Here is a 25,090-nt window from a genome sequence, read left to right as displayed (position 1 = left end):
GTTTTCACACTCCCTTGATGAGAATTTTCGCTCAACTTGGTCCAGATATTCCTCCACATCGTTGAGAAACAGCTTTCTACTTTCGGCGTGTAACGATGCAGCCAAGTCATTGGCAGCAATTAGAGTACTTCCCTTAGTCCATTCATTCTGATCATCTCTTTCTGTTGCAAGCAAAAGTGGAACGCTGGTGTTGCTTGCGGTCTTCTTCAAGATGCACGTGACTTTTGGTTTCGCGTTTTGGATTGACTTGCTCGATTTTTTGACAGTGGAGGCCATTGGAATTGCCAAGGGATCCACGACAGAGGAGGCAGAGGATAAATGTAGGCGTGCGCATCCATTTAAAAGAGTGAAGTAATCAATTGAAAGAGTGCCCCCTCAAACAATGGCTCGGTAATGACGAGTTCTGGTGTAGAATTCTAGAGAAATCCCATAACTTTTGCGCTTGGTTGAGGAGAAAAAGGTCAGTGAAGAAATGTTTTCCCTGTATCTGATTACTAAATTCAGTTTATCCTGTGATGAATGATTCTTTTATTGGAAAAAAAATCGGCTAATGTCTGATCAATTTTGGTAGATTAACTGATTATACATGAATAAATTTAACAAGTTGATCATATAGCAGAAGATTTGAAGCGTTAATTCATATACTTGTCACATTTTGGTAGTAATAATTTAATGTCATTAGTAAGGAATTAAGTATTGACCTCGAATGATTCTGTAACGTTTGCCCGGGAGGATGAATCTTCCTCGTGAGACATCGACCCTTCATCGTGGTCCAGATATCCTTCGAACTCTGATTTTCTGTTCTTTAGCACGGATTTTGGCTGCACAATGTAACTTAACAGATTGAATTCATTTTCTCCAAAAACCAATTTATGAACAAAAAGGGACTTTCTTTTGTTCTGTTTTGTCTTTAATTTCCAAAAAAAGTAAGCTTTATGAACATACCGAACATCTCAGCATCACTCTCACACGCATGCCTTCTCTCCAGTTTCTTTCATCATTCAGTTTCTCAGCCTGGTGAAAGAAGGAGATCATTATTATCAAACAAAATATAACAAACATAATTATTATGGGAGTGAAGGAAGTTGATGTGCATATGACTGTAGGAAATGGTGCAACTAGCTACGCCAACAATTCTGCCCATCAAGTAATGTTTTCTTGGCAACCAATACTTTTCATAAAAAATGTTCATACTTCTCTGTGTGTTTTCTTGGCCATAATGGTGCGTGTTCTAAATTGATACAGGATTATTTCCAGCTGTGTTAGATAACTTCAGTGCCAATGTTTCTGTGGATGGGAACTGATCTGTGAATCTTGTCTGTGGTATACTGCTGGTAAGACAATCCTCTTCTTCATTTCTTATTTTTGATTTTTGAAATATGAACATCAAAAAGTGGTTCTATTTTGTTACTGTTTTCTTTGCCATTGAATTCTTTTCACAATTTTTCATTATGTTCTAGGTTGAATATCAAATCATAAAATTTATTTTTCTGAGAAATTCGCTCCTTTTCACTCAAATATTGGACATTAGTAGAATTAGTTCTTTCCTTATTTTTCCATAGTCCGTTGATTGGTGGATTAGATCAATATTTAAGGATTTTATTATAAAGATTAGAAACTAGTGTTAACTGGTATATTTCTTCAACAAAATAGAATGATAAAACATTGATTAATTTTTTTTAAGACTTAGTGCTGGTTGCTTATTTGTATGAGTAATGGACAAAGCTTGGATGTCAAAGAACAGATTATCACATGAATATGAGGTTGGGGTAGAATCTTTTCTGCAATTTGCAATGCAAAATTCCAACGATCCAAATGAAATACCTTGCCCCTGCACAAGATGTGGTAATCTACAGATGAAAGATGTTCGCACTATAAGGGCACATTTGTGTTCTAATGGCATGGATTTAACATATCATACATGGATTTGGCACGGGGAAAGATCTACGGTCAAGAACCCAATGAATGATAGTGATCAAGTAGGACCAGATGAACACAAATATTTTGCCGAGGAAACTATAGATATGGTACATGATGCATATGATAGCTATGCTGAGAATCCAAGCCAATTTCATAAGATACTTGAAGATGCCGAGAAACCTTTATACTCTGGATGCACAAAATTTACAAAGTTAACAGCACTTGTGAAATTATTTAATTTGAAAGCAAAATATAGTTGGAGCGATAAAAGTTTCACTGACTTGCTAAGTTTGTTAGGAGAAATGCTTCCTGATCACAATGAATTGCCTTTATCCTACTATGATGCAAAGAAAAGCTTCAGTGCATTAGGAATGAATTATGTGAAATTACATGCTTGCCCTAATGATTGTATCTTGTACCGGAAAGAGTTTGAGGACTTGTCCAATTGTCCTATTTGCGGTATGTCTAGGTGGAAGTTGGGTAATAATTCTGTGGTGAATGAAGGTACTCCTGCAAAGGTTCTTTGGTACTTCCCACCTATTCCTAGATTTCAAAGATTATTTCGGAACAAAGAGGTGTCTAAAGAGTTAACTTGGCATGCTGATAAAAGAATTTGTGATGGATACTTGCGTCATCCAGCTGATTCGCCGGCTTGGAAAGTAGTGGATCACAAATGGCCGGATTTTGCATCGGAGTCAAGAAATCTTAGATTGGCCATATCAGCAGATGGGATCAATCCCCATAGTTTGATGAGTTATGCATATAGCTGTTGGCCAGTTGTGATGATCACTTACAACCTTCCTCCATGGTTGTGTATGAAGAGAAAATTTATGATGCTGACTTTATTGATTTCTGGACCCAAACAACCTGGAAATGATATTGACGTTTATTTAGCACCTCTAGTTGATGACTTAAAATGTTTATGGAAGATAGGTGTTGATGCATATGATGCATATCGGAAAGAATATTTCTCGCTCAGAGCTGTCTTACTATGGACAATCAATGATTTTCCTGCTTATGGGAACATGTCAGGTTGTGTTGTGAAAGGATATCAAGCATGCCCTATCTGTGGGGAAGAAACATATTCGACCAGGTTGAAGCATAGTAGAAAAATGTCATATACAGGTCATCGAAGGTTTCTTCCTAGAAATCATCCTTACCGAAGGCAAAAAAAAGCTTTTAATGGGAAACAAGAGTTTAACCCCGCACCAAAACCATTAACTGGGCTTGAAGTGTTGGAAAGAGTTGTTAAGATTAACTATCGTGCGGGAAAAATGAGTGGGAAGCTTCAGCGCAAGGAGTTGGAAACAAAATCATGTTGGAAAAGAAAATCTATATTCTTTGAACTAGAGTATTGGAAACATCTACATGTTCGACATGTGCTTGATGTGATGCACATTGAAAAAAATGTTTGTGAAAGTCTTATTGGTACGCTACTTAATGCTCCAGGAAAAACAAAGGATGGGGTAGCCGCTAGACTAGACCTTGTGGAGATGAATGTGAGGACTGATTTGGCACCAAAGACGGAGGAGAATAGAACTTTTTTGCCAGCAGCTTGTTTTACACTAAGTAGGACTGAGAAAAGAAAACTTTGCAATTCTTTGTTTGGAATGAAAGTCCCGACAGGTTACTCCTCCAATGTTAAAAATCTGGTGTCAATGAAGGACTTAAAACTTGTTGGCCTCAAGTCACATGACTACCACACTTTGATGCAACAATTGTTTCCAATCGCCATCCGCGATGTCTTGCCTAAACATGTTAGAGATACTATCATCCGGTTGTGTGGGTTCTTCAATGTTTTATGCAATAAAGTGATAGATGTCTCAAAGTTGGATGGTCTGCAAAGAGAGATTGTTACCCTATTGTGTATGCTTGAAAAATATTTTCCACCATCGTTTTTCGACATAATGGTTCATTTAACTGTCCATCTTGTGCGGGAGGTAAAATTGTGTGGACCTGTTTGGTATAGGCAGATGTACCCATTTGAAAGATTCATGAAGATCTTGAAAGGCTATGTGCGAAATCGCAATCGGCCGGAAGGGTGTATAGCCGAATGTTACGTTGCTGAAGAGGCTGTGGAATTTTGCTCCGAATACATGTCTAACGTTCATACAATTGGGATCCCAACAAGGCATCGACAATTACAACTTACTAGGCCTTTATCTGGTGCCGTAGTGTACTCCACTAGCCTTGATGAGTTGCATCAAGCGCATCGCTATGTGTTGGAAAATGATGTTGACGTTGATCCATATATCGAGTAATTTCTCTAACTTATTAGTAATTTCTTTCAACTTTTTTGATCTATTGTTTAACATAAACACATTTATTTTTTTATTAGGGAACACATGACATTTCTGAATGAAAAATTTCCCAATAAAGCTAAGTCCAAAAAGTGGTTACAAGATGAGCACAACCGCGCGTTTGCTAACTGGTTACGTGACCGTGTAAGTGTCATAGCATTGAAATATAAGTTTTGAAGTTCGTGATAAAATTTATCACATTGTGAGATATAGGTTGGAAGTGGTGTTGGTCATTCCACCTGTCAAATATCAGAAAGATTAAGGTGGATAGCCCGTGGACCTAGCAATCAAGTGTTAAAGTACTCTAGCTATCTGATTGATGGGGTAACTTATCATACCAAAGAGTGTGATGATACACGAGTTGTTCAAAACTCTGGAGTAAGCTTAATTGCAAAAACAATGCAAGTTGCCAGTGCAAAGGACAAACATCCAGTTGTGTCAGACATGATTTTTTTTGGAGTCATTCAAGAGATATGGGTACTCGATTACCACAAATATCAAGTTCCAATGTTTAAATGTAATTGGGTTGAGAATAATAACGGTATTAAAGTTGATGATCTTGGTTTCACGTTGGTGAACTTGAAAAGAGTTGGATTCAAATCTGACTCTTTTATCTTAGCCAGTCAAGCAAAGCAGGTGTTTTATATTGAAGATCCTCAAGATCCTACATGGCATGTTGTACTTACTACTCCTACCAAGGAGTACATTGAATTCATATCTGAGGATGTGTTGGAAAACTCTGTAATTCATTATCAATCTTTTACTAGAGGATTTCTACCAATGGAACCATTGGATGTTGATGAAAAAGATGAAAATGAACCACCATGCATTCGTGAAGATTGTGATGGAACTTGGGTTGACAATGCATAATGTAACCCACTGAAATCCTTTTTTTACTGTTTAGTATATAAATCTCGTTAATCTATTTTCTTTGTATTTTATCTTGAAATTTATAGTTCGTTTTCATTATCACTCTTTATTTCGTTTTAATACGTATGCCTAAGAAGATGTCAACTTTTGCAGGAACTGTCATTGGGGAAACTTGAGGTCTGATTTGGCATTGAATAATCTTCTAATTTCTGGCACTATGGAAGCTCGTGAACAGTTTCGTAAGGGTTATCACAATGGTAAAGCTGCTGAAAACAATGAGGCAGAACCGGTGGAATCTACTGAGACCGAGATGACAAGAAGTTCTAGAGGACGTACACGTTTGGATAAGGTCGTTAGGCAAAGGGTGCAGGGAGTTAGAAAGGATGTAATGTTCAATAAAATTGGACAGCCAATAGGAGAGTTTGCGGCTGAAATGCAGAGTTATATAGGAGTTCTCGCTCGAGAAAAGATTAAGATCAGTTACAAGAATTGGAAGCAAGTTCCAAGTGATGTTAAAGAGTTAATATGGGAATCAGTTAATGTAAGTAAGAAGTATTTGACAGTTTAAATAATTTAAATGTTATGTATGGGTTGATATATACTTTTCTTTACAGCTGACATACAATGTTAGCCCAAGCTGGAGGAAGGGCTGTTTGCATTCAGCGAATAGTAAGTGGCGGCAATACAAGACGCATCTAACTGAGAAGTTCATTTTCTCGAAGTTTGATAAACCAGAGGAGTTGAAAGAACCGCCAAGTGGCTACGGTATTCCACGGGATGATTGGAGTTCCTTTGTAATCACTCGCATGTCCGTTGACTTCATGGTAAGATCGATTATTAATTACTTCTTAAAAACAATTTAACATGTCATTATTATATATACCGATACATTAACACATGTGGAGAATTATCTAGAACTTAAGTGCTGAGCAAAAGAAGAGAAGAAAGCAGAACATATACCCACATCGGCTTTCCCGTAAAGGTTATGCACAATTTGCTGATGAAATAGTAAGTATTTTTTTCATAGCCTATCTTCTATAACAATGACAATCATTTGATATTTTTTATCTTGTTTGAAGGCAAGTGAATTATGTGATGATGATGATGTCAATCGGGCTCTTATTTGGAAGAAAGGACGGGTGAATAAGGAGGGTGAAGTTGAAGGAGATGATCTGAAAATGAAAATAGAAAAGATTGTATGTAATAAGTACATGAATCCAATAGTATTTATTCAACTAAACTGTTTTTTGGTAAAAAATAATTTCTTGTGCTTGACAGGATGAATATGTGAAGAAAAAACGGGATGGTAAGTCGCAATTTGAAGGGTCAAAAAAGGATATCCTTTCAAATGTACTTGATTCAGAAGAGCATGGTGGACGTGTCAGGGGTGTTGGAGGTCATATAACTCCAACTGTCTACTTTAATGTTGGTACATTATGGAAGAGGCCTACTGGTGATGGCCACTTATTGATGCAGCATAAAAAAGAGTTGTCAGAGGCAAAACTATTGATTTCAGAACAATCTACTCGCCTTGCAGATCAAGACGAACGCATAAAAAAGTTGGAAGAAATGTTTAAAAATGGTGCATGCGCCTCTGAGATTGAAGAGAAAGGTAGTTGCTCCGTAAATTTACATCTCAGGAATGAAGACAAAATCAAAACAGAAAAGAGTGCCCCATATTATGCAACTTTCATTGATGATGACATGCAAATTCTGAGCAAAGACGATTTCTTGCAGGTATTTCCTACGCTACTGTTATTATGTAATTGAATGAATGTCACCCGGGAGTTGAATCAATTTATAACATGATGAAACTTTGTTTTATAGGGCAAGTTGGTTACGTTGACACTGGAATCTAATATTGTAGTTGCATACGGTACAATTGTTCATGTCAATGGAGGTGGTAACTTACTTCATGGAGTTCCATTGCCCGTAAATTGTATGCGCATCGCCATTGATGAGGCTGTGGAGAAATCAGCACAGCTGCCATTCCCAATTCCAAATGAATGTGATACTATTGGTGATGCTGTAGGTTCTCACGTGGCTTGGCCTGTGCACTTGGTATTGATGCGGGATGAGGTAAATATGATATTATAGTTGGAATTAACTTGTCCAATAAAATTTAGTGAACTGTACCTAACATATACATCTACATTTGCAATTTTTAGAAGCATGGAAAGAAGAAAAATGTGAAGAAAACAAGTACTGTTTTGGCATCGCATGTACCGAAGTCCTTGAATATGTTGCATTTTTTCTGCAAGCATGCTCTTGATGAGGAAAATAATATATCAATCAATTTAGATCATGATTTGTTTGATGAAGAATACGAACTACTTGTGCACCTTGAAGACATCATTCCCTTTTATGAGTTGGAGCCAGTATCTGCCAATTGTATAGTTGTTTACATTTGGTAGGTGTTCAATTAACATGAACTTTTATACCTTAATTTTTTTAGCATATACGTTGTACATACTTTAATTAATTAAGCATAATAACATTTTTCTGTTGATAATGGCAGGCATCTTTACAGAAAGATGAAAAGTGATAACAAGGTTGAGAAATATAGGTTCATGAATCCACACACCATCCAATTCATTCCATTTGTGACCAACCTTGACAGAAATGGTAAAATTGAACACTTCAATGAAAGAGCGACTGTTTTGGCAGATAGGTTGAGTGGTTCATCGAGAAATCAACTAGTTTTGGTGCCAGTTAATGTTGGGTAAGCAAATGTTATAATATCATATGAAATTGATTTTTGGAAACTGTTTAGGGAAATGTATGCACTAATAATATATTGTTACGCATAGGTTTCATTGGATTCTCACTGTTATTGATCCTTACGTAGAGATGGTTTATTTTTTGGATCCACTGAGTCATCGTAATCGTTATGAAGACTGGAAATATGTAGTGAATATGTGAGTACATATTTGTTTTTATCGAGGACTTAATTATGTGATTCAACATTAATGTGTTAATATTATGTATGAAGGAGCTTGAAATTGTTTAATTCTAACAAAGAAAGGAAAGGCAGAAAACAGGCAATATGGGAAACAGTAAAGGTATGTATGCATGTCTACTTGTGATTCATCTACAAATATTATTTATAGATGAGACATTCTGCTTTCTTCTACACAGGGTCCTCGACAACCAGATGCAAAACAATGTGGTTATTATGTGATGAGATTTATGAAAGATATTATTAAAGAAAATGTTAACAGTGAAAAGCATTCACTGTCCGCTATAGTAAATCTTCTCAAATAATTGTTTTGTTATTTTTTTCCAAAGTCATTTACATTTATTTGGGTAATAATATAATTTATTTGTGGTTTGAAGTTCGTGAAAACAGAGTACTCAATGGAAGAAATTAATGAAGTTCGTTCCGAATGGGCGGAATGCATACAAGATTATATTCATTACTAGATACGTATATTTATGGACGAACAACGGAAATTTTACAGATAAGGTACTCTACCTATGACTGTCAGTGTGAATTAAGTATTGTTTTATGCTTATCAGATTTAAATCTCCAGCTGCATGTTTATGCCAAGACCTACATGACCTGATGATTTTGTCGTTTGCATGTAGAATATTGGTGAGTCCACTTAGTTGCTATTTGTCGTTTGTGCTCACATAATAAATATTGGTGAGTCCACTTAGTTGCTACTTCTACTGGCCAAGTCTTGCCTAAACTTGTAGAATATTTTCCATATGCATGCTGTGCATTATAGGTTTGTTGAATTATGAAGTGGTATAACAAGACGGTTGGCAGAGTATTTAAGTGTTTTGTTTAATTTGGTTATATGCAAGATTAATTTGGTTCAAATCTTGCATTTTTAAACAAAGTTTTGTTCAAATATGGCCCTGTCAATGGAGGCCAGAGCTGTGGCTCTCTAAGTGACAGTCCCCCTGTCTCCCCCCTCTGAAATTGATGAATCCGATGATCACTGTCCATTGGCTACATGCCCCACTGCACCTGGGGTCGTCGCTAAAGGATGTCCTGTTCATTAACGTCTATTTGTTGTCTGTTTTGCGGTGTGCATGAAGCATCTACGAGTCATTGTCTATTTTTCTGCCCGATGGTCACTGTCCGTTGGCTACATGCCCCACTGCACCTGGGGTCGTCGCTAAAGGATGTCCTGTTCATTAACGCCTATTTGTTGTCTGTTTTGCGGTGTGCATGAAGCATCTACGAGTCATTGTCTATTTTTCTGCCCGATGGTGCATAAGGTTTGGAAGTGTACTGAATTTTGGTCATATTTAAAGAATTGTAGTATGTTGTCTCCTATTGATTGTGCATTATTGATACGAGATAAATTTTCAAAGAAAGAGTTTGAGTTGTATGTGATGTATCTTGGGCCACATGGAAAGATTGTTGTTAGATTAAACATGAGCAACTTAAGCAACATGTCTCGATTAAGATTGATTGGGTGATGCCTTATTTGATTGAATTCCATAAAGAAAGGGATGTAAGTTTGATATTTAATAGAGATAATCACCTAAGGAAAAAACATGGAAGAAACCGTGTGTGGGAGTCTTTAGACTTGATGTGGTGCAGGGTACGACGAACTCAATGGATGTTTTAGTGTGGCTCTGAAATATTTTTAGCTGCCATGTTACACAACTTAATTTTTTACTGTCTATTTGATTATCATGATAAGAAAAATAAAGCGTGTATGTTCTTCTTAAATGGTTCTCCAAATGATGATGTCGGAATGAGGATATCATCGTATTTGGTTTGTGATATATAATTTTTTTGTGCTTGATCGTAACCGAAAATTTTTCGTTAGATAATAGTTGAGATAGGTTAAACTCTGCTATGAACGGCTTAAGAGCCCAATCAAACCAGCTGATTGAGAAAGGTTGAAGGGGATGGTAATGGTGGTTTATTTTGTTCATTCGGGCTTGTGAGCTAAGCTAGTTTGTTGTTTTTTTTTGCATTTACTGATTGGAAAGAAAATCTTGAGGTGGGCTGTGGAATTTTGGCCTGTTTCTTTGAGATGTTTACTGTTCAGAAAGATTCAGTATTTTTTAAGCTGTTTTTGGGAATTGTAATGGGGAGTTGCTTGAGTAGCCATTCCAAGTTAAATCTGAGAGCCTTTTTCATTCTGACACAGGTAATTTGTTCTTCTAACCCTTCTTTTTTTGGGGATCTTATGTAATTTTTGTTTTCGACATTATTGATCCATAATTGTTTTCGACATTATTGCTCCATAATTTCGTAATTGGCTTGTAACACTATTTGGTATTTGCTGTTACTTGTAGTTTTGGCTGTCGGGTGACTGGAAGTCATGTCGGGCATGGGCATGAAGCTGTGGAATGAACTTGCTGTTTTGGGAATGTGGAATGAACTTGCTGTTTTGGGAAATTGAGGAGAAGCGCTTTGTTTCAAGATCGAACTCTTAACAATTGAGGAGAAGCTGTTTTTGAAAATCATGATCGAAAATACTTGTAAATTTGTCAGATAAGTAGATCTATATTTTTTGTACAACTTCCATGACATGTTGGGTTCGAAATTACTAGCGCTACAATTTCTATAAAAGTATTTAGATGTATGTCACAGCTTTTGAGACTTGAAGATATATATTATTTCACATATTTTATGTATGTAGTAAATATTTTATTTTGTATGGGTATATACCACTAATTAAAATAGACAATGGTTTTTTAATTCATTGTGAATAATAGCTCTTGCGGAAAGGCAATTTAAGACAATGGTTATAAACTGTTGTTAAAAATAACATACGACAACGGTTTTAAAACGTGGTTGAATAATAAGCAAACGACAACGGATATAAGAAGTTGCATATATGTTGTCGTAACCTACATAAGACATCATTTTTAAAATGTGGTTATTTCTAAACATACGACAATGGATATAAAGTGTTGCAAATCTGTTGTCGTATGTCAACATAGACAACGGTTTATAACTGTCGTAAAATACAACTTAAGACAACGGTTATAAACCGTGGTCAAAAGGTGTGGTATGCCAACATAGACAACGGTTTATAACTGTCGTAGAAGACAACTTAAGACAACGGTTATAAACCGTGGTCAAAAGGTGTGTACCACAATAGATATTTAATGTTGCATATCTGTTGTCATATGTTGGAATCCACAACGGATATAAACCGTTGTCGTATGTTATACTTACGACAACACATAAAAGTACAACGATTTTTCGACCCCTACGACAACGGATTAAAACCGTTGTCGTTTCCAGTTTTTCTTGTAGTGTCCTCTGCCAAAGGAATTTGGTGATACCCTTGATATGCATCCATAAAGCATAAGTACTGATGACCTGCCGTAGAATCAACTAGCTGATCAATTTGAGGCAATGGATAACAATATTTTGGGCACGCCTTATTCAAGTCTCTGAAATCAACACACATCCTCCACTTGCCTGAGCTCTTAGGGACCAAGACCACATTTGATAACCAAGTAGGGAACTGCACTTCCCTAATGTGACCTGCCTTAAGGAGCTCATCCACCTATTTCTTAAGGACCTTGTCCTTCTCAGGGCCAAAATGTCTTTTTTTCTACTTTACTGGCTTAACTCCCACAAGAATGTTGAGTCGATGGACCATAATTTCTGTACTGACTCCTGTGAGCTTTGGTACAGACCAAGAAAAAACATCTTTGTTCTTTCTCAAACAATCAGTCAAGCTTTGCTTCGTCATTGGGCTAAGATCAGCAGCTAATTTAACAACCTGAGCTCCAGGGCGTAATTCCACCTTTTCCTGACCCTCTTCGGTTATTAGAAGCACATTTCGGCCAAACACCCTTGGTGCACGGCCTACTGAAACCATTCCTACCTCCCTCTTACTCCTCTTTACATCAATCTTTACTTCATTCACATAGCACAGCCGAGCTGCATTTTGATCGCCCCGAACAACCCCCACTTCTCTCCCACTTGGGAACTTCAACTTCTGATGGTAGGTGGATGCCACAGCCCAAAAATCACTCAAGGCAGGACGACCTAAGATTCCGTTAAAGAAATATGATGCATCCACCACCGTAAAACCTCCCATTTTTGTAACCCGCTGCTCTTCACTTCCGAGAGATAATGGGAGCACTATTTGTCCCAAGGGTTGCAAAGCATGGCCTGTGAACCCGTACAGTGCCGTGGTGATCGGGTCCAACTCAAATCCTTCTAGTTTCATGTGATCCAAAGTTTCTTTGAAGATAATGTTCATCGAACTCCCAGTATCAACAAAGATACGAACCACATCATAATTAGCTATGGTCAAGGTGACCAACAAAGGATCATTATGAGGTACTACTACATCCTTTAGATCTTCTATTCCAAAACTGATGCTCGGATCAACAGGACAACTGAGCTGAGAGGTCATCTCAAAATTCTCCAATCTGCGCCAGTGAGCTTTGCGAGCTCTTCCTTAATCTCCATCTGTAGTGCCCCCTGAGATCATATGGATCATACCCCTGTGAGGGTGATTCGCAATTTGTGCAACCCTCTCACCCTGACCATTTTGAGGTGATCTTCCTTGGTGATCCACTTGATTTCCTGACTTCATTCCTCTGATTCCTCCACTGCGGAGCTCATCCTTGGCGAGGAGGGTTTGCTCTCCGAGTCAGCTCAGCTCTGATTCGAGGATATTCATACATGATCCTCTGAACCTCCTCACCTAGCCTCTGAAAATCATTAGTGATATGCCCATACTCCTGATGAAAGTCGCAAAACTTGTCGGATGAAGGTAATCGCGGGCCTCTCTCAGCATTTCGAGGCCTCTCAAGTACTCGCTTTTTCTCACATATTTGCATTGCCTTCTCCAGGCTTACTGAAAGTGGCACGTAGGGATAGGGTCCCTTAGCCCTGCTCACCTCTTCTGCAGCCCTCTTTTTCCCTACCTCTGCTTTCCCTTCTGCCTTTGCCCCTGACTTATTATTGGGCTTACTTCCCGATGTTACTTCTTGTCTTCTTTGCCTCTGTGCATCCTCCAAATTCACATACTTCTCAGCTCTACTAAGGACCTCATCATAAGTCAAAGGAGGCTTTTTCACCAATGATTTAAAAAACTCTCCTCCCCTCAATCCTTGAGTGAAAGAGTTCACCAAAGTATCGGCAGTGGCAGCAGGTACTTCTAGAGCTGCTGTATTGAAGCACTGAACATACTCCCTCAAGGGTTCCACTTTAGATTGCTTCAGATTAAATAAACTGAGAGAAGTCTTCAAATATTTCTTACTAACTTGCAATTTGGTGCAAAAAGGTTGAGCTGAAGTCATTGAAACTCCGAATAATACCAGGCTGTAAGAGGTTGAACCACTGCTGAGCTGACCTTACCAGAGTAGTGAGAAAAACCCGACACTTAATTGCATCCGAATATCTATGCAACAGAGCTGCATTTTCAAATCTTCCCAAATGCTAATCCGGATATGAGCTCCCATCATACTCCCTTAAAGTAGGCTGCTTAAAATTTGCAGAGAGTTCTTCATCTAAAATAACCCGAGAAAAGAGGCTTTCCCTCTGTATAGGCCCTGGCCGACCTCCGACCTGCTGGCCCAATCTCCTAATCTCCTCCCACATCGCATCCATTTGGTTCGACTGCCCTCCTGGTGGAGGGGGAGGTGGTGGTGGATTCTGACCATGGCCGCTTGCACCGTTTGAGTGATGAACTGACTGAGCTAATCCACAGTCATGTCCGCCACATTCCCTACTCCTCCTCCTCCTCTACCTCTTCCTTTTCCTCTTCCAGACATATCAACGTCTTAGCTTATAGTTTTCCACAGACGGCGCCAATTGGTATACCTCAATAAAGTGATATCCTTGGATGAGCTAACTATCCGAGCTAACAAAACTCCTTCCATGGATAATGAGCTGCTGCTGACCTGAAACCACTAACAAGAGTGTTAAGAGAGGCCGGAAGGTGTTCCGGCATATCCCCTCCGACGCTCAAGTCAGATGCTAGGATAGCAAAATATAGTGAGTGAAGTATGCGTATCAAAAGCAAAATCTGAAATTCTCAATAATGAAAGTGAACCTGGTATTTATAGGATAGGGCTCCGAATCATGCGCCTACCTTTCTTATCATAAACCCAAGATTCTCGGGATCACATTCCCGTATATTTTGGTTGAGATCTCGCCCGAATCTTATCTAAATAAGGAAACATTGACACACTTGGTCCAAGCTGAACACCAGTAATTGATCCTAACATCTTAGTTAGCCTACTAAATTTGTTGTACTAACTTTCCCATTTAACCTTCTGCTAAAATAATGGGAGAGCCTTTCAGACCTTCCCAAGCCTCTGCATTATTGCATTGATCTCACAATTGATGCCCTGAACGTGTCAGGGAGAAAACTTGGTCCAATCCCAGAGCTGAGATCCCAAGATCCTGAACTGAGCTCTTAAGTTCCCGACCCGATCTGGTAAATATGGCGAGGGACCTGGGCCGAGCTCCCGAGCTCCTGACCTGACCTGCCAAATATGGTGGGGGAGCTTGGCCGAGCTCCCGACCTGACTTGCCAAATATGGTTGGGGAGCTTGGTCGAGCTCCCGAGATCCCTTGGCCGAGCTCTCGACCTGACCTGCCAAATATGGTGGGGGAGCTTGGCCGAGCTCCCGAGCTCCCTTGGCCGTGCTCCCGACCTGACCTGCCAAATATGGTGGAGGAGCTTGGCCAATCTCCCGAGCTCTCTTGGTCGAGCTCCCGACCTGACCTGCCAAATATGGCGGGGGAGCTTGGCCGAGCTCCCAAACTAACTTGCCAAATATGGTGGGGGAGCTTGGCCGAGTTCCTGGTTGAATAACAAGAAAATTTCGAGCTTAGGATCATCGATGAGCTGAGCTAATTTCCTCCTGGGATATCAATATCCTTTAGGTAGATTGAAATAAACCAGAATCTTGGAATTTCATTAGCTTAATGTATATAATTACAATTAATTATATGTTTACAATATTTAAAATTTAAATAAAATAAAGCTATTAAAAAATATTTTTGGCCAGTTTTGTTTTTCATTTTTTTCCCCCAACTTTATCATAAAAAATTTAAAAAATTCCCAACCTTTCCTCTCCTTACACACAGTATACGGACGGGGCATTTAAAAAAATGACCTTAGTTGGTCTTCAATTTTGGTCAAATGACCTTAAAGATTTTTTTTAAGTCAATGACCTCCATTTTGATTAAAAACCCATTTATCTTAACTTACACTAAACTAATCATTGTACTTTTTTAAAATAAAATAATTATATATTCTAATTAACGTGATTGGTCAAATTCATACTTTTTTTTGGCTTTCTCTCTTATTTTCTCTCAGTTTCTCTTCTTCACTCTGATTTCTTCTTCTCTTCTCATTTTCATTCACTCAATGTGATTTATTTTCTGGGCTTCATTCACAAGCTAGGTATGCAGATTTTGTGATGATCTTATTTTTTTCTTGTGTGATTTATTTTCTCCATTCACAAGCTAGGCATTCATATTTTGCCCTACCTTTCTTTTTGTAAGCTTGTATGCAGATTTTGTGATGGTTTTTTTGTTTATAATGTTGGCCTCTCATGGTTGTCGTGGATGGTCTCCGTATTTTATAATGGTCTCTCATAATTATATGATTGTCTCCTGCCTATAATATGTAATTTTATAATGGTCTCTCGTAGTTATATGATGGTCTCGTATCCTATAATTTTTTTGATCTCATAGTTTATAATGGTCTCTCGTAGTTATATGATGGTCTCGTAGCCTATAATATTTTTGCTCTCATAGTTATATGATGGTCTCCTAGCCTTATCGTGGATGGTCTATGTAGTCTCTCATAGTTATATTATGGTCTTTTAGCCTATAATTGTTTTGCTCTCATACATATATATTATCTCCTAGCCTTGCCATGGATGGTCTCTGCAGTTTTATAATGGTCTCTCATAGTTATATGATGGTCTCCTAGCCTATAATATTTTTTTCTCACATAGTTATATGATGGTCTCCTAACCTTGTCGTGATGGTCTCTGTAGTTTTATGATGGTCTCTCATAGTTATATGATGATCTCCTAGCTTATAATTGTTTCGCCAAAAAAAATTGAAATATTCTTAACATTGATTTTGTTGTTAATGCAGGATGCCCACAATAAATATTCCTTCTGTTGGGGAGTTTGGTAGACGTAAAGGAAATGAGGTTGTCGTTATGATAGATTGGTCTGCGTGATGATATATTGCGTTGATGGTCTCTTGATGGTCACATGATGGTCTTATCGGCGCGATGGTCTCTCATGGTCTTTGTCCAGTGGTCGCCCAACATACGATTGTGCATGGTCTCTAATGGTCTATGATGGTATTCTTAGTCATCTAATGGTCGTCCGATATTGTAATGGTCATCTTAGTTTTGCGTGGTTGTTGGTAGTCATTAATGATCACCTTAGTTTTTCATGATCTCTGATAGTCTCTAATGGTCACCATAGTTGTCGGGTGGTTGTCCAACATTGTAATGGATTCATATGTTATTTGACTTATTCAACTCAACATAATATTTATTAAGTCATGTTATATCTATATATCTACATATATAATATATTTCATGAATGTCATATTATATCTCTATAAGTTATGATATATTTGTATTACATCTACAATATATAATAATTTGTTGTACATCACAATATGTCATAGTATATCTATGTAATAATTTTGATCACGTGCACCCTAGGGTGCAGGATTTTTTGTGTGCGACTACTAAAACCCGGTACCGGGTTTTAGTATAAAAAAACAATACACTAAAACTCGGTACCAGATTTTAGTGATCGCACACGAAAAACCCTGCACTCTAAGGTGCAGATGATTATTACAGATCTATGTAAATTATGTATATTATATTATACATAAAAAGATTTAGTCTAACAAAATATATCACATGTTCATGACATATAGCTACAATATGTTACATTACAACACAATATATCGTGGTATATCTATATCTCTATATATCATAACATATTTCATGTATGTAAATGATATATTTATATATTATGATGTTGTACATCACAATATGTCATAATATACATAAATATACATATGTAAGATATGATATATGAATTTATGATGTGTATGTTACGATTTATTGTACATCACAATATATCATAGTATACTTATGTAAATTATGATATATATATTTATGACACATCTCAATATATATTATATCATACATAAAAAATATTTAGTCTAACAAAATATATCACATGTTCATGACATATAACTACAATATGCTACATTACAACACAATATATTGTGGTATATCTATATCTATATATATCATATCATATTTCATGTATGTAAATGATATCTTTATATGTTATGATGTTGTGTATCACAATATGTCATAATATACATAAATATACATATGTAAGATATGATATATGGATTTACGATATGTATGTTACGATTTGTTGTATATCACAATATGTCATAGTATACCTATGTAAATTATGATATATATATTTATGACGCATCTCAATATATATTATATCATACATATATAAAAAGATTTAGTTAACAAAATATATCAAATTTTTATGACATATAGCTACTGTTGGAAAACGGTGATCAGATCAATCAGAATTGATACCCGGTGCAGCGGAAGTTTTAAAATTTTATATGGAACGATTTCATATCATGGGTATCAAAACTTTACGATTAAATTGTGCGTGTAAAAATTAAATAACAATTAAATTTTTACCTTGAAATCTCGAAACGAGATTATGGACACCAACAGATTACTCTGCTCTTGTTGTATATCCCAGGAACTGATGGACGAACAATTCTTCAATCAGGTCCACGAACAGAAGTTTAATCTCTCTGATAGATTGCACTAGAAAATCTATCAGAAGTTTCTACGAAGAGAATTAACGAATTTGATCCGTTAAACTAGACTGCAAATTCGAAATTCACAGACTGAATTTCAGAGAGAAAACACAGAGAGGGGCGGCCACTATAGGTCTCAAAAAACCCTAGTGTTCGAAATTATGAGCCTCTGTTGTTTAATTTCTGTACTGCAATAACTTATTTATAATGTGGGCTGCTAACAGCTTAGGGCCCATTAATCATAAGTTCAAGCCTGACAAGCAAAGCCCGCATGTTCAGAAATTAATATAAAATTCATCATGACTCCGATTGATAAACCGATTTCACCAATGTGCACAGAAACCATTTCTGCACCTTTTAAAGTCAAGATAAATTTTTTGAATCCGAATTCAGTGATTTCCAAAAATGCCCATCCCTATGTCATTTTAGGAAATCTTACTCTTCTACTCTGATATAAGAAGTCCCACTTCTTTATTCACTAAATTTAACACTTTAAATTTAATTATCTCAACGGGGATTAAAAATCCATTACTTGTGTGACCCTCAATGGTTCAGGGATACAGCTAGCCGTGGGCTCACAACTCCTTGTGACTCGGAACAACAATTTCCGACTTGCCCATCGAATCATGGTAAGAGCGCCTAGCAACATCGCCCCATGATTCCCTAGGTATCACTGATAGTGCCTGCAAGAACCAATAGATTTTGGTTAGCGTACAGTACGGTCCCTTCATCCATATATCCCGATCGAATCAACAACCATTGGTAAATCGAGAGTCGTTCGAGATTCGATAACTATGCAATGCATCTTGAAGATCAAATAGTGACATCGCATGTGCTACTAAGAAACCATTTCTTAAAACACATCATGTACTCTGGCCAGAGATTCGTCACACTAATATCTCCTCAGATTGCATAGGATATCCATACTAGCAAGTATGTGGTGAATCCTTGACAACAAAGCATCGACTCCTATATGTGTCGTAACTGTACCCAATCCCGACACCTGATGACCCCAATAGAGTCGGTAAACGAGTCAAAGTACAGTACTAGCATATAGAGTCTCAATGATGTTTCAAGTAGTAAGGACTAATGGTGTACAACCAAAACCGCGGACTTCATCTACTCGATAAGTGATAACCACTTGAAAAGTCCGGATAGGGTAGTTCAATCATTCATCGTATGAATATCCATTTGCATGCTTTGAACATCTCTATGTTCCATACCAATGAAACGTGGTACTCGGCATCGCAAATGCTAGTCTCAATCTCTAGCGATCTTTATCCTTATTAACGGACGGCTCAATCAACTAGGAACTGTTTAGAATATACAGTGACTATAAGATGTGTTTCATGATAGCCATCCCCATGTGCCACCACATCTTACATACACTATAGTATATTCAAGGTCTTCATCTAAACATCTTATAGTATGTCACAACATAATAATATGATAAAAGATAAAGTAAATGCCATTATAAAAGTATAAATTATATTAAACAAAAGATTGTTTATACATAGAGTCATAAAAGACCTTAGCCACAAGTTGGCTCACCGGGCACCCACTCTTTCAATCTCCCACTTGCCCTAAAGCCAACTAGTCATACTACGCAGTCCCATTGCTTCGCGATGTTTGTCAAATAATGGTCCTGGATAGGGCTTAGTAAGTGGATCAGCGATATTGTCTGCAGAGGCCACTCTCTCGACAGTGATGTCTCCTCTTTCCACGATCTTCCGGATGATGTGGTATTTCCTCAGTACGTGTTTGGATCTTTGATGAGACCTTGGTTCCTTTGCCTGAGCAACGGCACCCGTGTTGTCACAGTACACCGGGACTGGACCAACAACTTCAGTAATGACGCCCAACTCTTGGACGAAATTCCTCATCCAAACGGCCTCTTTAGCAGCAGCTGATGCCGCAATGTATTCTGCCTCAGTGGTGGAATCCGCTGTGGTGTCCTGCTTGAAACTCTTCCAAGAGACAGCACCGCCATTGAGCATGAACACAAATCCAGAGGTTGACTTCGAGTCATCCACGTCACTTTGGAAGCTAGGGTCGGTATAGCCTTCCAATTTCAGTTCTCTTCCTCCATATACCATGAACATATTCTTAGTCCTTCGTAAGTACTTAAGAATGTCCTTCACGGCTTTCCAATGCATTTGATCGGGATTGGCTTGATATCTGCTCGTGATACTCAGAGCAAATGCTACATCCGGTCTGGTAAATATCATCCCATACATGATACTACCTATGGCTGACGCATATGGTACATGTGTCATTTTCTCTATCTCTTCATCAGTCTTGGGACACATGGACTTGGATAGAGAAACTCCATGACACATAGGTAGATGTCCTCTCTTGGACCCATCCATTGAAAACCTTTTCAATATGGTTTCGATGTAAGTTGATTGAGTGAGTCCTATCATTCTTTTAGATCTATCTCTATAGATCTAAATTCCTAGAATATAGGATGCCTCACCTAAATCCTTCATCGAGAATCTACCTGATAACCATATCTTTGTTGACTGCAACATCCCTACGTCATTCCCAATGAGTAGGATGTCATCAACATAAAGTACTAAGAATGTCACAGCATCCTTAACTACTTTCTTGTACACGCACGGTTCCTCCGGGTTCTTGATGAAACCAAAATCCTTTATTGTTTCATCAAATTTCTGGTTCCAACTTCTTGATGCTTGTTTGAGACCATAGACCGATCTCTGAAGCTTGCATACCTTATGCTCGCTTCCCATGGATGTGTATCCCTCAGGCTGCATCATATAGATCTCTTCCTTAATGTTTCCATTAAGAAATGCATTCTTCACATCCATTTGCCATATCTCATAGTCATACCAAGCAGCTATGGCAATAAGGATTCTTATGGACTTGAACATTGCAACTGGTGAAAAGGTTTCATCATAGTCAACTCCTTGTCTTTGAGTATAACCTTTCGCCACCAATCGTGCCTTGTAGGTCAATACCTTACCATCAGGCCCAAGCTTTCTCTTGTAGATCCATTTACACCTTATTGGAACAATTCCATCGGGAGGATCTACTAAAGACCAAACTTGGTTTGTATGCATCGAATCTATTTCCGACTGCATAGCTTCAAGCCATAAATTTGAATCCACATCAGAAATTGCTTCCTTGAAGTTTCTTGGATCACATCCAACGTCGGGTTCATCTTGATCCCCTTCAAGAAGAAGACCATATCGAATAGGAGGTCTAGAAGTCCTCTCGGATCTTCTAGGTATAGGCGTGTCCTCTGAAGATTCTTGAAGTATGGGATCATTATTTTGTATTTTGGGTTCTTCTCGAATTTCTTCGAGTTCCATCATCTCGCCTTTCTTATCCAATAAGAACTCCTTCTCCAAGAAGGTGGCATTCCTTGAAACAAACACTTTTGTTTCAGTAGGATGATAGAAATAATATCCGATTGAATTCTTCGGATACCCTACAAAATAACATAAGGTGGATCGATTATCCAACTTATCTCCCACTGTCTGCTTCACGTAAGCAGGACATCTCCAAATCCTCAAGTACGAATACTTAGGAGCTTTGCCATTCTATAACTCGTATGGTGTTTTATCCACTGCTTTGGTGTGGATGTTGTTCAACAACAATATCGTCGTTTCAAGCGCGTAGCCCCAAAACGAAGGTGGAAGCTCAGTGAAGCTCATCATGGATCGAACCATGTCCAACAAAGTTCGATTACGACGCTCCGATACACCATTCAGCTGAGGTGTCATAGGAGGAGTCCACTGAGAGAGAATCCCATTCTCTTTCAGATAGTCCAAAAACTCGGTACTTAAGTATTCTCCACCTCGATCCGATCGAAGTGCTTTAATACTTTTACCTAGCTTGTTTTCTACTTCAGCCTTGAATTCTTTTAACTTTTCAAATGCTTCAGACTTATATTTCATTAAATATAAATACCCATACCTTGAATAATCATCAGTAAAGGTAATGAAGTAGGTGTGGCCAAATTGAGTACCAATTCTAAATGGACCACAAACATCTGTATGGATCAAATCCAACAGATTTTGACTACGCTCGGGTTTCCCCTTGAATGGAGATTTAGTCAATTTTCCTTTCAGGCAGGATTCATAAGTAGGTAGAGAGTTAATATCAGACATATCAAACATGCCCTCTCCCACTAGCTTGTTCATCCTCCTTGAGGAAATATGACCTAGCCTAGCATGCCAAAGGTTTGCCGGGTTTTGACTATCGATTTTCCTTTTGTTCGTTGTTACCGGTTTATCAACATAATTTATTGGAACGTCTTTTAATTTTAATTTATATAGATCGTTTTCAAGTTGTCCATTTCCAATCAAACATTCATTCTTGTAAATATTGCAAATCCCATTCACAAAATTGCAAGAAAAACCATCTCTATCAAGCATAGAAACAGAAATAATGTTTTTAATCAAGTCTGGAACAAATAAAACATCTCTCAAAAGTAACTTAAAATCGTTCTACAAAATTAAAGAAACGTCTCCCACAGCTTTGGCTTCAACTCTAGAACCATTTCCGAGCCTCAGCTGGGTCTCACCCATTCTAAGCTTGCGACTTCTTGTCATCACCTGCAAATCATTGCAAATGTGAGATCCACATCCGGTATCCAATACCCAAGAAGTTGTATTAAGTGAAACATTTATTTCAATATAAAACATACCCTTCGCAGTTCGCAACTGCTCTAGATATTCCTTGCAGTTACGTTTCCAATGACCGGGTTTCTTGCAGTGATGGCAAACATCCTTGGACTTTTCCATGTTTGAAGCCTTTGTCTTGTTCTTCTTCTCGGGTCCGGTTTTCTTGGATGGGGCAGAACGTTTCTTACCCTTTGTACTTGGCCCCATCTTAGCAGAAGAAGAGGAGCCTACCAAGAGAACTGGTTTATCTTTCTTTAAAGTGGCTTCATATGTTACAAGAATATTGACCATCTCTTCAAGGGAGGCCTCTATCTTGTTCATATTGAAATTCACCACAAAACCGTCAAACGATGAAGGAAGAGAGAGAAGTAATAAGTCCACATTGAGTTCATGCTCCAATACCAAATCAAGCGTTATCAACTTCTGAATGAGCCAAATCACGCGTACCCCATGATCACGGACCGAAGTCCCTTCACGCATGCGACACGTCATTAACTCTTTTACAGTAGCAAACCTTTCAGCTCTCGATTGAGCCCCAAAAAGTACTTGAGTTGTACATGAATGTCAGCAGCATTCACGGTATCCTCAAATCGCCTCTGGAGTTCATCAGACATCGAAGCTTGCATATAGCATTTGGCCTTGATATCATGGTCCCACCATATATCAAGTTTGGCCAACTCTTCTGGACTTATATCAGCTGGTGCTTCCTTCGGAGGAGATTTTTCTAACACGTAGAGCATCTTCTCCGAGGTCAAGACAATCTTCAACTTACGGAACCATTCCGTATAGTTTGCGCCAGTCAGTTTATTTTGTTCGATAATAGAGAATAGTGGATTGCGCGAATTCATCTTAATGAAATACTGAAAAGAAACAGACAATAATCAGTGATTGTTTAATTAATTTACTAAGACATAAAATAGGCGAAATTTATTTTATGAATCTCACTCCCACTATTTTAACGATTTCACTACCCTCTAGTGAAAACGGGAAACTGTTTTCCTTAGTGAGAACATAGAGTCCAATTGACAAACTATGGTCCCGAATAATATCAGCCAACCATAATTTTCAAAAGGTAGAGCCCAATTGCTTCCAAAGCAACCTCCACGTTTTTACCTCATGTCCAATAAGGGCCCAATAATATGACGCCGTTTATTGTGACACGTCAAGATGACCCATCAATATTAAGTTGTGATGGACGGTCGCCATGTGGATCCCCAATAATATGAGCAAATCCCATGGGAGTTCCACCCAACTTACAACATGTGTCGATCCAATGTACAGCTTTTCGACGAACGGGCCCCCCCAATAATATGAGCCGGACCGTATCCGCGGGTAGCATCTCATACATTGATCGTTGATGGAAGGTAGGAACATTTAAACAATATTTAAATTTCTTTTATTTATCTTGATATCAATTTTAAATCATATTTAAAATGAGGGATTTTAATTTTGAAAATTTGTCTCATCATTTAAAATTTGTATGCTTGCGGGATTCATACAATTTAGTCTAAACATGCATACAACGATAATATCATATATTATATTTTAGGATGATCGATTCCATTACTAATCGACCCGTGGTTGCCAATCACGAGTCTAAGTCCAATCCTAGGTGATATGCAAGTATGCTATGCAATCCTATTACATTGTGCTTCCAATTTACATTTCTTCAGTCTTTATTGTCTGCTGGGCCCACCTCCGTCTTCAAATCTTCATCTCCCACTAAGTCTAATGTATTTACAATAAATAACTATGACAAGTAGGGGATACATTTTAAGGGGTGGGAACGGGCCATAAACCAGGACCACTTTTATTACATATGACAATTCCTATTGGGCCATAAATCAGGCTCATTAATAAATCCAACAACAATAAAAACAAATGTAAATTTCCTAACATACACCTACAAAATTGGTCATGGCAATCGATCATCCTTATCCAATAATATTTAATTCAAAATTAATTTATTGGATAACATGCAATGACAATTAAATTTAAAAAGGATAAAATCATATTTCATATATAAAATCTTATTTTACATACAAAATCATATTTTATCTTTTTATCAAATAAAATCATATTTTGCATATAAAATCCAATTTTATACATAAAATCATATTTTACTCAATATTTCCATAAGATCATATCTTATCATCAATTGTACCAAAAATAATTAATTTCATAAAATCTGATTTAACGGATAAAATCTATAAATTTTCCAAAAATTCAAATTTATCCAAAAATCAATTTTAAAATTTTCGGAATCGAACAATTCGATCCGACGCCTCGTGGACCAATCAAAAACAATTTTCGATCGGACCAAAAATAGAATTTTAACATATTAAAATTTAAATTAAAAAATTAAAAATAAATTTTCCCGAGCCGCCCGGGACGATCTCGGGCAGGCCGCGCCCCAAAAAGGGGCTCGGGCCGGGCAGCCCGTCGCTGCCCCTTGGGCAGTGCCGTGCGCTGCCCGTGTTTCGCCCGTCAAAAATTTAATTTTTAAAATTTGTTTTGTTTCAAAAACCGAGGCTTAAAAATTTTGTACA

At 37.8% G+C, this 25,090-nt stretch overlaps 3 protein-coding genes across 3 annotated transcripts; all 3 read left to right on the top strand.

The window, feature by feature from the left end:
- Positions 1-1,271: 1,271 nt before the first annotated feature.
- On the top strand, positions 1,272-6,565 carry LOC140891474 (uncharacterized). Its single transcript, XM_073299981.1, has 5 exons — positions 1,272-1,334; positions 5,244-5,631; positions 5,705-5,914; positions 6,006-6,098; positions 6,170-6,565. The coding sequence occupies exons 2-5, from the start codon at positions 5,308-5,310 to the stop codon at positions 6,371-6,373; spliced, it is 831 nt and encodes a 276-aa protein (XP_073156082.1). The 5' UTR covers positions 1,272-1,334; positions 5,244-5,307; the 3' UTR covers positions 6,374-6,565.
- LOC140874161 (uncharacterized) lies at positions 1,716-5,090 on the top strand. The gene is made up of 3 exons (XM_073277441.1): positions 1,716-4,177; positions 4,259-4,364; positions 4,434-5,090. The coding sequence occupies exons 1-3, from the start codon at positions 1,716-1,718 to the stop codon at positions 5,088-5,090; spliced, it is 3,225 nt and encodes a 1,074-aa protein (XP_073133542.1).
- On the top strand, positions 6,394-10,400 carry LOC140874160 (uncharacterized). Its single transcript, XM_073277440.1, has 9 exons — positions 6,394-6,486; positions 6,534-6,827; positions 6,918-7,169; positions 7,259-7,500; positions 7,609-7,812; positions 8,083-8,152; positions 8,229-8,336; positions 10,106-10,207; positions 10,356-10,400. The coding sequence occupies exons 1-9, from the start codon at positions 6,394-6,396 to the stop codon at positions 10,398-10,400; spliced, it is 1,410 nt and encodes a 469-aa protein (XP_073133541.1).
- Positions 10,401-25,090: the final 14,690 nt, after the last annotated feature.

Source organism: Henckelia pumila, chromosome 1, assembly GCF_033568475.1.
Source record: "Henckelia pumila isolate YLH828 chromosome 1, ASM3356847v2, whole genome shotgun sequence".
NCBI lineage: Eukaryota > Viridiplantae > Streptophyta > Magnoliopsida > Lamiales > Gesneriaceae > Henckelia > Henckelia pumila.
The sequence above is the reverse complement of the archived record's forward strand: the minus strand, read 5'-3'. Positions and strand labels throughout refer to the sequence as shown.

Coding starts and splice junctions, on each gene's coding strand:
- LOC140874161 (XM_073277441.1), top strand. CDS start 1,716: ATGGACAAAGCTTGGATGTCAAAGAACAGATTATCACATGAATATGAG. Junction 4,178..4,258: donor GACGTTGATCCATATATCGA/GTAATTTCTCTA, acceptor TTTTTTTATTAG/GGAACACATGACATTTCTGA. Junction 4,365..4,433: donor CTAACTGGTTACGTGACCGT/GTAAGTGTCATA, acceptor TGTGAGATATAG/GTTGGAAGTGGTGTTGGTCA.
- LOC140891474 (XM_073299981.1), top strand. CDS start 5,308: ATGGAAGCTCGTGAACAGTTTCGTAAGGGTTATCACAATGGTAAAGCT. Junction 5,632..5,704: donor TAATATGGGAATCAGTTAAT/GTAAGTAAGAAG, acceptor TTTTCTTTACAG/CTGACATACAATGTTAGCCC. Junction 6,099..6,169: donor CACAATTTGCTGATGAAATA/GTAAGTATTTTT, acceptor TCTTGTTTGAAG/GCAAGTGAATTATGTGATGA.
- LOC140874160 (XM_073277440.1), top strand. CDS start 6,394: ATGGTAAGTCGCAATTTGAAGGGTCAAAAAAGGATATCCTTTCAAATG. Junction 7,501..7,608: donor TGTATAGTTGTTTACATTTG/GTAGGTGTTCAA, acceptor TGATAATGGCAG/GCATCTTTACAGAAAGATGA. Junction 8,337..10,105: donor AGCATTCACTGTCCGCTATA/GTAAATCTTCTC, acceptor TTTACTGTTCAG/AAAGATTCAGTATTTTTTAA.